Here is a 12318-nt window from a genome sequence, read left to right as displayed (position 1 = left end):
AGTGATGTGACCCTTCCTCCAGTCATCCGGGACCTCACCTGACAGCCACGACTTCTCAAATATGATGGAGAGCGGCTCGGCAACCACCTCAGCCAGCTCCTTCAGGACCCTGGGATGCAAGCCATCCGGCCCCATAGACTTGAATTCATTCAGTCTAAGGAGGCACTCTCGGACTTGCTCTGCCCTTACAGTGGGGAGGGATTTACCTCCTTGGTCCCCACATAGAGGTTTGGGGATGCAGGGTTCAGGGACGTGAAAAAGACTAGAATCCTGGCCACCAGTGAAGACCGAGGTGAAGAACTCATTCAGCACCTCAGCTTTCTCTTCATCTGTTGAAGCCAGTTCTCCTTTTAAATTTAACAAAGTAGGTACGCCCGTTTTGGCCTGTCTCTTCTGGCCAATGTACCTGTAGAAGGTTTTCTTATTGTTTTTCACGTCCCTTGCCAAGTTCAGTTCTGCCTGCGCCTTGGCTTCCCTGATCCCACGTCTGCAAGTCCGGACGGCATTCCTGTATTCTTCCCTGGTGACACAGCCTTGTTTCCAGAGCTTGTACACCCCTTTCTTCGTCCTCAGTTCTCTCAGCAGGTCCTTGCTGAGCCATGCCGGTTTCCTACCTCGCCTGCCCACTTTCTTATTCAGAGGAATGGAGACCTCTTGTGCTTCCAGGAGGGCATCTTTGAAGAGCCGCCAGCTCTCCTCAACATCCTTGTCTTTGAGGGCAGCGCGCCAGGGGATCTTGGCCAGCAATCCATTGAGTAGTTTGAAGTCTGCTTTTCTAAAGTTCAGTGTCCTAAGTGTCTTCAGTATTTTTTTCCCAGCATGCCAAAAGAGATGGAGGCTAAGGTGGAATGACGATTCATGGTGGACTATTTTCATTTCTGTAGGCTGAGACCACTTCTCCCCTATGAAGACATATTTCCAGGATCATTTTGTAATGCACCTATCAATTAAAATAGTAGTTTTCTGTTTCTGCTTTAGTGGTATTAAAAGATGTTTCAAGGAATCTATGAAAAAAAGAGGGGTGTCAGTAACAACAAACGTGCATTCAACAGACTTGTTTTGTACAGAAAATCCCTGTTTAGACGTTCAAACCACTCATATGGAAATTGATGTTACAGAAAATCGAGGTAAAGGACGCATAGTGTGTTAGGGAGGAGAGCATTCAGGAAGGTCGTGCTTCAGAGATTTGCATGCAAGCAGTGCCTCCTGTGGTATCTTCCTGTGCCAAACACATGAAGTAGATGCCACTGACCAGACAGGGTTAATATGCTGCCTGCTAACAAAAGTGTGTCCCATCTGATGCAGGAGGTCAGCATGTGCTACTTCATCCCACCCTGGCACGCAGTGGTCTGCTTGTCTGAGCCCCAAGGGTTGTTAGCCAGCTTGGGCTGCAGATCTATTAGGAGCTCTTGGTGGAAAGTGCTGAGAAGTTTTACATCTTTCTTCCATTCCCGCATCACATGTATCCTCACTTAACAAGCAGTTTTTACACAGGTCACTAGTATATTTCAGAGTAGGAGTAAGGAAATTGTGCTACAACATCGTGACAGAACGTTTATGGAAACTGACCTTAATTTATCACATTTTAATGCCAATCAGCATCCATTCTCTCAAGCAGTCTGCCAACTCCCTACATTGACAGAGGCTTAGTTGAAAATCATAAGCTTACAGCATATTTTCAGATCTCAACATTCTGTTGAGCTGTTGGAATTTTCTCCATTTCAGTATAAAAGAGTACATGAGCTGATGCCTCTGGAAAAAATATCTCTATTTGTTAACAAGTTTTGGAAAAACACAGAAGATAGGTATCTGCAGTACTTTCTTTTGTTTTACAGTACTTTATAGCAACATCTGTCTTGAAACGCACAGTGTGGCAAATGGTTATCTCTGTTAAATGCATTTCTGTTAATTTGGAAACACAACAACCCAAACCCGTGTCTGTGTACTCATTCAGTACACCTGTTGTTTAAAACTGAAATGTGGCTTAGCAATACAATAAACATACGGGAGTGGACTAGCAGAGAGCCCTTTATCTGTACAGCATGTTTAGTTAAATTTCTTTTTCCTTAAGGCATGACGTAGGTACTAAAATATTTCCCATATGTTGCTTTTTCTCCAGGGTTGAGCTGGATTCGCATGTACGAGACTGTGTTCAGACCTATATCCGGGACTGGCTGATTGTGAATAGAAAGTAAGCTACCCACAAGTAAATGAAATAGAAAATACCTGGTATGCTATTTTGCATGTAGAAGATGCGTTGTTATAAATAATCTGAGCGAATGACAATTTGAATCAGTACCTGAAGATAAAAGGGGATTTCTCAGTAGTTTTACTCTACTGTCTTGTTTGAGATGGTGGGCTTTGCTAAATATTTTTATACCTGCTTCTTAATTATTCAGGTTCCCCAGGAATTAATCTGGACATAATTCATATTCAGTGTGTAGCAATGATCCTTCATCTCGACCTCTTATCCCTTCCTTCTTTTTATTCTTTTTTCTGATGCTTGAAGAATCATTTTGTGTTTGTTTGTCTAAACTCTGTGCAAGGACAATCACAACTTGAGTATTGTCAGTTCTTACTTTGTCCATTTTCATATACGGTTGTTGGCTGTCCAGTCTTTCTTTCCAGAAAGGAAAAAAGAAGATTAGAGATGTTCTTGGCAGTGATTGGTGGTATCATTGGATTATTAGCATAGCATCAGTTAGAAAAGACTATTTTCTAACTGTGAGGGATTGTCTATTGCTGTCCGTAAAAGAGTTGTGTTGTTAGTTCTGCACTCTGCTGAGAGCTGCGAGGAGACTTCCTCCAGGGGCCTATGAAACTGGTTCAGTTCTCAGAAGTGCACATGGTGAGTCACCAGGAAGAAGCTAGTGGGTTTTTGCAGGCTCCCTACCTACACCGCACAGAGCGCAGTGCTCGCTCCATCACACAGCTCTCCTCTGAGCGCTGTGTAACGGGCCAGCCTTGTCTGTGCACACAGATAAGGACTGAGCAACCCAGTAGGTGCAGCAGACAGTGTTGTGTGGCTGTGTTTGCTGTTATGCACGCGTGTAGAAATGTGAATGGAGCCAGAGAAATACACTTGTTTCAAAAGGCTTTTAGGGTGTTTTACTGTCTCGCTGATTCAGATGAGGCAAATTTGCAGATACTTTATTGAGTTTGAGGCCTCCCAGAAAGCTGATCTTTGATGGCTAACAATGCAAGCAGGTTACTAAAAATTACAAAGAGAAAGAAAGCATGAAAGATGCTTTAGTGTCACGTAAATCAGGGGTTATTATTGGGAGCCTTATGGCACCATTCTCAAAACAAATATGAGAGGAAGCAGAGGAGTAAAGAGAGAAAGAGTACTCATAGAAAGCTTTCCAACATGCTGAGAAAGAATGAAAAGTCAGTGGTTGCCAGTTTATGAGACAAAGATTCATAGGGCAGATCTCAGTTTATAATCTGGAGAGGTGTGTGTATGTAGCTCTTGTCCACTCCTGGATATGAAGGGTGGGAGTAGCACAGTAAAGAGGAAAAAAGGTTGTGGTCCTCACGCCTCAGAGAAGTAGGACGTGAGTAGGAGGGTCTGGGCACAGTAGTAGGTCTGTGTGTTGTAGTGAGTCTGGCTAGCGCAGAGTTCACTTTACCCACAGCAGCCCATACAGCGACGAGCTTTGCATTTGTGGCTAGCACTGTGCTGATATCATAACCAGCGTTTTTTCTGTGGCTGGACAGCACTGACACACAATCCAAACCAGTATTCTGGAGTGGGCAGGAGGTGGGAGGGGACAGCACCAGGGGAGCTGATCTGAACTGATCAAAGGGACATTCAGTAGCATATGGGATCACACCCTGGCAAAGGGGGAGGAAAAGGGAGATCTTGTTATTAAAGCATCTGTCCTCCCAACCAACTTGTATGTGTATCAAAGCCCTGCTTCCCAAGATATGACTGAGCATAGGAATACTTGCTAATGGGAAGTAGAGAATAATTGTTTTCTCTCTCTTTGCTTCCACATAGGCTTTGTTTGTTTTTAATTTCTTTATTCTTTAGTTAAACCATCCTTATCTCAAGAACCTTTTTTTCTTATCATATTTTCTCCCCTGCTCCTTCCTTTGAAGAGGAGGAGCAAGAAAGTGGTCCTTCACTGGAGATAGTGGAAAGTGGTCCTTCACTGGAGGTAGTGGAAAAAAAAAATCAACAAAGCCTCTTGTAAATGTTGAAGTGTCTCAAAAGAAGGTTGTGTATAATTCCTCTCTCCCATTCTAAGTAGTAAATGCAATTCCAAAGCAAGGTCACATCCAAAGAGATCTTGTTGATCTTGTATCTTTATTGCCTTTGGTTTTCATTTGAACTGATGAATGATTCAAATTCAAATAATTAATATTAAAATACATATAATACAGTTATATATATACATAATACATAATATATATACATAATACAGTTATATGTATATAATTCAGTTGTATCCAAAATGTAATAAAAAGGTGTCTCCCTGATCAATAATGACTTATTGTGACATCACAATGAAGGTACTGAGATATTTAGATGCTACTTTTAAGTGCAATGGAAAGGAAAATGAATGAAGCTGGATAGTGTGACTAAGGGGAGTGATTATTAAAATGCTACTACAGAATTTAGCAAATTTTTTGGAAGGAGAGAATAGTCTAAATGCTTGACTTAAGGGGAGCAGCTAGGTCTAGGCATGCTAGGGACCAAATGACATCTCAGACAAGCAGTGAGCTCGATGGTGCAGAAGCAGAGAGCCAGCTAAAAGGCAGGTGTTTCTGACCATTATTTCTAAGGTCATTGAGATAATCACTGTGTCTTATGAGTAGCTCAGGGCTGAATTTATTCCTAGGTCAGAATTTTTCTGCTGTCTCAGGGTGAGAATATAACAATGCGAGTGAATTTTCTTCATTTTCAAGCTGTCCTTCATATCCACTGTAAAGCTGCAATGGTTGGCTGAAACATTGGAACATCGCGAAATGTCACATTTTGTATACAGGTTATGGTGTGCTGTCCTTCTGTGCAATTATGTTCCTCATTGCTTGATTTTTAGTTTTTCTTCTTCTGTTTTATTTTCCCCTAATTCCTTTTTGTTCCATCCTGATTTGCTTGGTTTTGTCTCTGCAAGGAACCAAGGGAACTCATACGTTTGCAGTTTGAAAAATAAGGGATCCCGAAAAGATTTTCACAAGCATCTGCAGAAACAAACATTTGAATCAGAAACTTCAGACTCTAGTGAAGCAAGCTTTCAGGTATCTTTCATTATATTTGGTAAAAGTTATTTAATATAGAAGCTGCTCTCAAGGGAAGCAAAAGTCCTGTGTACAGAGACTCTGCAGCAGGTAGCCCTTCCTTACGGGGAGTTTCTGTCGCCAATATTTGTAGAGCCTGGGGATGTTGGTACAAGACTGGTGTGGCTGTGTAATGCCCCTGACACCTCATGGTCAGGGAAGTGTGGGCAACAAAGTAGGCCATGGGCTGATGGAGTCCCACCAGCTGCCTCCTGCTCCTCAATGTGGATGCAGTCAGGTTCAGAGATCTGAAGAATTACAGTGTCACTCTGCCGACTGCCCGCTGTGCTTTGGCTTCCACCATGTTCACTTTGAAAGTTGAAGGAAATCTACCCTTTCCCTTTCTTCCCCGTGGATGCAGAGAGGCACAAACTGGAGGACGGTGCTTACCGTCATCTCCCACCATCTCTCCTTGGTGAGCCCCCTGGCAGCAGTGAAATTAAGGCAGAAAGGCTTGAAAGACAGGCAAGAGAAACCTCGTGACGCCCAAGGTACAGCAGGCAGTAAGAAGTTTTGCTGTTCCTTCATTTTCTGGCAGGCAGGGCCCAGGGCCGTGCACGTGCTCACTGAGGACACCTCCAAGACTGCCCCAGCTTCCTCTGACTTTGACCTGCGCAGCCTGCAGCCCGATCCCCGCCTGGAAAACCTGCTGCGGCATGTCAGCGCGGAGGAGTTTGAGAGGCAGAATGAGGAAGCCCGACGAACCAACAGGCACGCCGAGCTCCTCGCCCTCTACCCGTCTGTGGATGAGGTGAGCTCACAGGGCTTCTGGGACTCAAGCCATGCTTCAGTGGGATGGAGATTGTCCACACAACCATAAAAAGTGTGACTCCTGGCCTGTATACCTGCTTCCTTTGCTTTTGTGTATCACCCTTGAATAATAACACAGTGAAGGTGTGGCCTTCACATGCCTGCCAGCCATCTGGAATGTGCATTCAAGCAGTTGTATCCAACTCATGGTGTTGCCCGAGGTCTTTCTGCCTTCTTTTGATGTAAGTCAGGCCACGTTCTGGTAAAATGGTTGTGTCAAAACAAGCCACATTCACTTGGGAAACACACCAGATGCAGGTGAGGCATGTAGGTATTTGTAAACTTACATCAGTTTTCTTTCTGACTGAAGAGATGAAGTGGCTGCTGAATCAGGGAATGTGCTGTTTTGTAGCTGTGGCTCAGTTACATCACTTGAAGCTGTTATGTAAGCGTGTAAATTTGCAATTATTTTAATTGCGTTTGAACTGTTTAATGATAGGAAGATGCAGTGGAAATACGCCCAGTGCCAGATCGCCCAAAGGAACACCTGGGCAACAGGATTCTGGTAAAGCTGCAGACTCTGAAGTAAGTATTCTTACATCCTGGTCTGGCAGGCTTTGGTGACACTTTTCAATTACAGTGTCTCAATTCATGTGAGCATCTTGCCACAGACACACTGACATTGTATGCTCCTTGTTCACAAAGAGTTTACGTGCTTGCTTGTTCTTGCTTTAGTGTGATTTTGTCAGAAAACCATTTATTTCTGTAGTTACAAGACTTTTTATCTTGTCAGAATGAAAAGGAGTTGGGGATGAGACCAAGTTATTTACTATAAACAAACTAGATTGATCTTTGTTCATAATAGCGATAAATAGAAAAAAAATCAAGAATGGTAGAATCATTTTTAACTGATATCAGAGACCAGCTTTCTGACAAACGCAGAAAATACACTGCTGGCAGTTTATCTCATTTTTTTCCCCACTTGAAGTCAGTTAATAAAATGCACTAGCTAAAAAAAGAAAAATCCTCCAAACTTTAAGAGAGCCAAGATCTGGAATGAAGTGTTTCTCCTCATTTTCTAAGGAAATGACAGCCTAAATCCCCCCTTTTTTTTTTTGTTTTACAGGATCTTAAAAGTGAAATATTAATGAGTGTGTCTTTCCTTAACAGGTTTGATATAGAGATTGAGCCTTTGTTTGCATGCATAGCTCTCTATGATATAAAAGAAAGGAAAAAGGCAAGTGTGCACTACAGCATAAGTAAGGAATGGAGTTGTTCATTCATTCATATTTTCAGCTCAATTTCATTACAGTGTGAAAATTCTAGAATGTTTAGCTTTTCTTTGTTTCTTTTGTTTAATTGTCTTATCTCTTATTTAAAACTTTTAACTCTAAAAATTATTAGAATTGCTTACAAAAAATAATTCAACTTTTGCATAGGTGCATCTTGATCTAGGTTGCTTTAGTCATGCTAGCTCTTTTGTTTTGTGTTTGCAGCTCTTTATTGCATATTTCCATTTACTTCTTTTGACTAATTTTAAAATAACAGTCAATTCATTTTTGCTTTGCAGTACATTTTAAATTCTTTTTCTTTTCAAGATCTCTGAAAATTTCCATTGTGACCTGAACTCTGATTCATTAAGAGGATTCTTGCGTTCTCATACACCCTCCACTGACTTGTCTTCTCTGGCAAGATCAGCAGTATTTTCTGTCACTTATCCCTCATCAGATATTTACCTAGTAATAAAGGTATGTTATAGTGGTACTTTTAACACCATTCTTCCTGTTCCCAGCTGTACCAATTGTCTGAGCATGTGGAGTTGACTAATGTGGTTTTCCCATAGCTGAGAGGCATTCTGGTAATTTCTGATCTTCTTTGTACAAGTATCCACTGGTGTATCTTGTTTCCAATGTAAGAAGTTGGAAGTTTATCAATATCTTACTTTCTAGCTCAGCTGAATGTTTAGGTTTTTCTATTTCTTCATAAGAAAAAAATTAAGTGAAATAAACCGTTTTAAAATTTTTTAAATTGTGTATAAATGGAGTTTTTTTTGGCTTTGGGTTAGTATGTTTTGCATTGGTCTGTTTATTTAATTCTGAAACTAACTTTGCCCAAACCATTTCATTTGGAATGTGTTAATTTTCCTGCTTGTGGTGAAAATGCAGCAGTACCTGATAGATAGCTTTTTTATATACATGTTTTCTGCTTCATAACTAACAATAGGGGAGCTGGGAAAAGTTTATTGTACATTACTCCGTGAAGACAGTTTTAAGCATTATTTTTGGTAGATTTGGGCAGACTTTTCCATACTGCTAGAGAAGTAATGTGTTAAGTTTGGAGTGATTTTTTTTCTTTATGAGCATCTTATTTTACTGCTTTTTGTAGATAGAAAAAGTGCTTCAGCAAGGAGAAATTGGAGATTGTGCAGAACCTTACATGGTTCTTAAAGAAAATGAAGCTGGCAAGGTAAGAAAAACAATCATGAAAAGTGTTTGGATCAAAACATGCGTGCAAAAGGAAACAGGGAAAGAGAAAATCTTTTGGAATGGGACAGAACCCAAAGAACAATGGGGAGAAAGTCAATTGATCAATCCATAGGGCAAGCAATTTGATGTCTGTCGTTGACATGAAGAATTCAAAAGAAGACAAGGTGTGCTTTTGTTCCTAGTCACTTTGGAAATCAGTACTGATTCCAATGTCTTGAGCCATAACGTATCTATAGGTAAGTAAAGGAGATGACAGTGCAGTGAAGATAGCATTAATATTTGTACCTCAAAGGCTTCCTGCTCATCTGATTAGGTAACTTGTTGTGGGGTGTGTATGTCCAGTTCAGTGCAGACATCTGTAAATAACACGATCTTTGTTTGGGGAATTAATTGTCATTTACCTTCCCTCGAGCAGAATGATGGTGTTTCCTAAAATCCCATGTTTCTCACATTCATCAGAATATTATTTCTGTATCTGATGGAGGAGATGGAACTTGCTCATTTTATGATGATTACTCATGCTGGGCACAAGGGTCACTGCAAAAAGATCTGCATTCTCCTTTTCAGTAACAAAAATGAACTAGTTGAAATGGGAACTGAATTTACAGATCAAAACATCTATGGTGCTGACAGTGGTGTAACAGGAAGATATCAGAGATAAGAATACAAATTATTTACTAAATAATAATAATAATAAATAAATAATTTCCCTTTTTTCTTTAAAATGAAGTTAGAATAACTGATTGCTTTTAAAACATTCATTATTTTCTTTGTCTTAGACAAAAGAAAAGATTGAAAAACTGAAAGCCCAAGCTGAATGCTTTTGTCAACGACTAGGGAAATACAGAATGCCATTTGCCTGGATTCCCATAAGTCTAACTAATTTCTTCAACGTTTCCACACTTGAGCGAGAAGTATCTGAGGCTGAAGGTTTGAATGGTACTTGTCTAAGTTTTCTGGCTAACACAAAGCAACTCTTTAGTGGTTCTGTGCTTAGGAAGCAATTTCATTCATTTTTGTCCTCAGGAACAAATGACAGATTCAAATTCATATCTTCTCAGCTTTCTTTTTTAGTTCTACAAGCGAAAGTTAATATTCTCACTATTTCACCTCTGCATATGTATTTTTATGTATTCTAAATATTCTTCAGTTCTATGTTCTATTTTAGTTGAACTGGCCTTTACTATCTGGAATCCCTGTGCAATAAAAGGGAATCAAAATATTTATCTTCTTAGTTTCTGTAGTGTACAAGAGATGTTTTCAAGCTGCATCCAACACTGATCAATATGCTTTGTAACCCACTAACTAGAAATATGAATAAGCCTGTGCTCTGCAGCAGAAATAATGTCAGTCTCACTAGGTGTATCATAGCATTCCATTATTTCACATAGTCTGAAATACGGCTAGTGGGAAATACAGATAAAAGCTTAATGTTGTAGGTACTGGTTGTAGGTACTGGTCTCTGTCCTCTGATGTTACTGGGAACTTGTGGTTTTCTAGCATATCTTTATAGTCTTGGTACTGAAGTAGCACAAAACAAGTTGGCATTTTATTTAATTTCTCTTTGAAGGGAAAGGATCAACTAGTGAGAAGAGGGCAACACTATTACAAGCAAGAAGACTCTCTGAGAGAAGTCTCAGCACTGAGGACAGTTATCCAGTGTCAAACTTCAAAACTGTCTCCCTGACCCACAGTACCTTCTTTAAACAGGTATAGGATGCTCTTTGCTTCTGACTGCCTAAGACATTTTTCATATGTATTGTGTGAACTGTTTTGGGAAAAATTATACAGTGATGTTAGTGGGGATTCAGAGGATAATTGCTGTTGACAGTAACTTACCTTGTTTGCATGTTTCAAGGTAATCACTGAATCATAGAATGGCCTGGGTGGAAAGGGAACTCAAAGATCATCTACTTTCAACCCCCCTGCTATGTGCACAGTGGCCAACCAGTAGGCCAGGATACTCGGAGCCGCATCCAGCCTGGCCTTAAATGCCTCCAGGGATGGGGCATCCACAACCTTCTTGGACAGCCTTTTGTTATGTAGTATTGCTATAAAGATAATGATTTTTGTCTTTCTCCTGTTAGGAAGGAGACAGGCTTAGTGATGAAGATCTCTTCAAATTTTTAGCTGATTTCAAAAGATCATCTTCCTTGCAGAGACGAATTAAGACTTTACCAGGTACACAATTCATTTTAGATGGAATAGTATATATGTACTTTTCTCCTTTAAACCATTTTATAAGTTTCAACCCCAAAATAGAATAAAAATGTGTTTTAAACTATTGTGGAACCTTCCCAGTGTCCCCAGTTAAGTATTGAGATTTGTGTTGAGCTTGATATTCCACAGTGATTTGCTTTTTTTTCTAACTTATAGTGTGTCTGCTGGATGTATTTCATGATCATTCAAGCTGTTTGAAGACAGAGGTTTTCTCTGCAGTGTTTTCCAATGAGTCATATGTTACAGAAGGAGACTAAAATGCCTACATATTTCACCTTGAATTTGGATCAGTATTTGGCTATGCTCAAACACTTGACAAGCTGCTTTTTACTTTTTCAGATAAATTACATCTTGAGATCTTCTGGATTGTAGAGGAACCCCCAAAAAACAGAAACTCAGTGTAAAGCTTCTTTTGCCTTTGTAGATAATTGTCAGAAATGACAAATACAGGTTTCCAAAATAGTTTTTGCTTTCCGAAACTTAAAATTGAAATTGAAAGTTTGATTATACTCATGGCAGGATTATCACTATTAACTATGTAAATGTTGTCCACAACTAGTCTGGATTTTCTGTTGGATGGTTTCTACTTGTCATAGATTAACACAGCAGAATCCTAGTGGAGATGGAGAGACAACTCTGCTATACACCACCCTTTTTTATTCAGCTTCCATATAAACTTGTGTATCCTCCTACATGCATGTTTTATTCTCTTGCAGCTTTCAATCCAAATATCCATTTCTTACTTACGTAGTGTTATTGTGTAACCTCACATACTGTTTTCAGTTTTGATTTATTATACATTGGTTATTTTTTGTATTCTTTGGTAACATTTTGTGTTTTTTTTTAAAAGGAACGCTTAAACTGGAGATCTCTCCAGCTCCAGAAAACCTTGGTTACTGTCTGACACCGGAATTACTACCAGTGAAGCCCTTTCCAGAAAATCGCAGTCGTCCTCACAAAGAGATTTTGGAATTCCCAATTAGAGAAGTGTATGTTCCCCATACTATTTACAGGTAAGATTATTATTATTTTTTTAATGCTTAAGAACCATTTTTAAAGGTAGTTGTGGTTTTACTTTTTTTTTTTTTTTTTTTTTTTAATAAAAGCTGAGAAAATTGCTAACGACTATGTTTTAGACTGATTTACTCTTGTTAGCTGTTAGAAGGTAAGATACCCACTGGATGCTCTATTTAATTATGTAGTTATCCTGTTCCACACAGAATATTTTTAAAATGTTCACAACCTAGCAGCTCTTGTTGGCTTGACATAAACATATAAAATCATGTGGATACTGTGCCCATTTCCTTAGTGAAAGTGTGAAAAAAAAGCAGTAGTTTTTATACAATTGAAAGTACAAATGTAAATGAAGTCAATATTTTTTTTTTCTTTAATGGAAAAAAAAATGGCCAGATTTTAACTTCCCTTTCCATTATTAGGCCTCAGTAAGGTGAAGCACTTGTCAACTCCAGGTTACGTGGTAGTGTATGAAGATTTGCTTTTGAAAACAAAAAGCATTTGGAAACACTTTAAATTGCTAATCTAGAAAGGAGTTTGAGTCTCTCTTTAGTTTTGACATGAG

General features: G+C 39.5%; 1 protein-coding gene across 2 annotated transcripts in view; it reads left to right on the top strand.

The window, feature by feature from the left end:
• The window catches only part of DOCK8 (dedicator of cytokinesis 8), a 90915-nt gene that overhangs the window by 22588 nt on the left and 56009 nt on the right, over positions 1–12318 (top strand). For both annotated transcript variants that reach the window (XM_042825618.1, XM_042825619.1), the window contains 11 exons: positions 2120–2191; positions 5121–5244; positions 5822–6034; positions 6533–6618; positions 7204–7270; positions 7632–7781; positions 8419–8499; positions 9299–9458; positions 10090–10229; positions 10607–10700; positions 11590–11752. In XM_042825618.1, the coding sequence (XP_042681552.1) occupies positions 2120–2191; positions 5121–5244; positions 5822–6034; positions 6533–6618; positions 7204–7270; positions 7632–7781; positions 8419–8499; positions 9299–9458; positions 10090–10229; positions 10607–10700; positions 11590–11752 (1350 nt within the window). The remainder of the gene's footprint in view (positions 1–2119; positions 2192–5120; positions 5245–5821; positions 6035–6532; positions 6619–7203; positions 7271–7631; positions 7782–8418; positions 8500–9298; positions 9459–10089; positions 10230–10606; positions 10701–11589; positions 11753–12318) is intronic.

This window comes from Centrocercus urophasianus, unplaced genomic scaffold (assembly GCF_019232065.1).
Source record: "Centrocercus urophasianus isolate 14NV4802_14NV808 unplaced genomic scaffold, USGS_Curo_1.0 seq_25, whole genome shotgun sequence".
Taxonomy (NCBI): domain Eukaryota; kingdom Metazoa; phylum Chordata; class Aves; order Galliformes; family Phasianidae; genus Centrocercus; species Centrocercus urophasianus.
The sequence above is the reverse complement of the archived record's forward strand: the minus strand, read 5'-3'. Positions and strand labels throughout refer to the sequence as shown.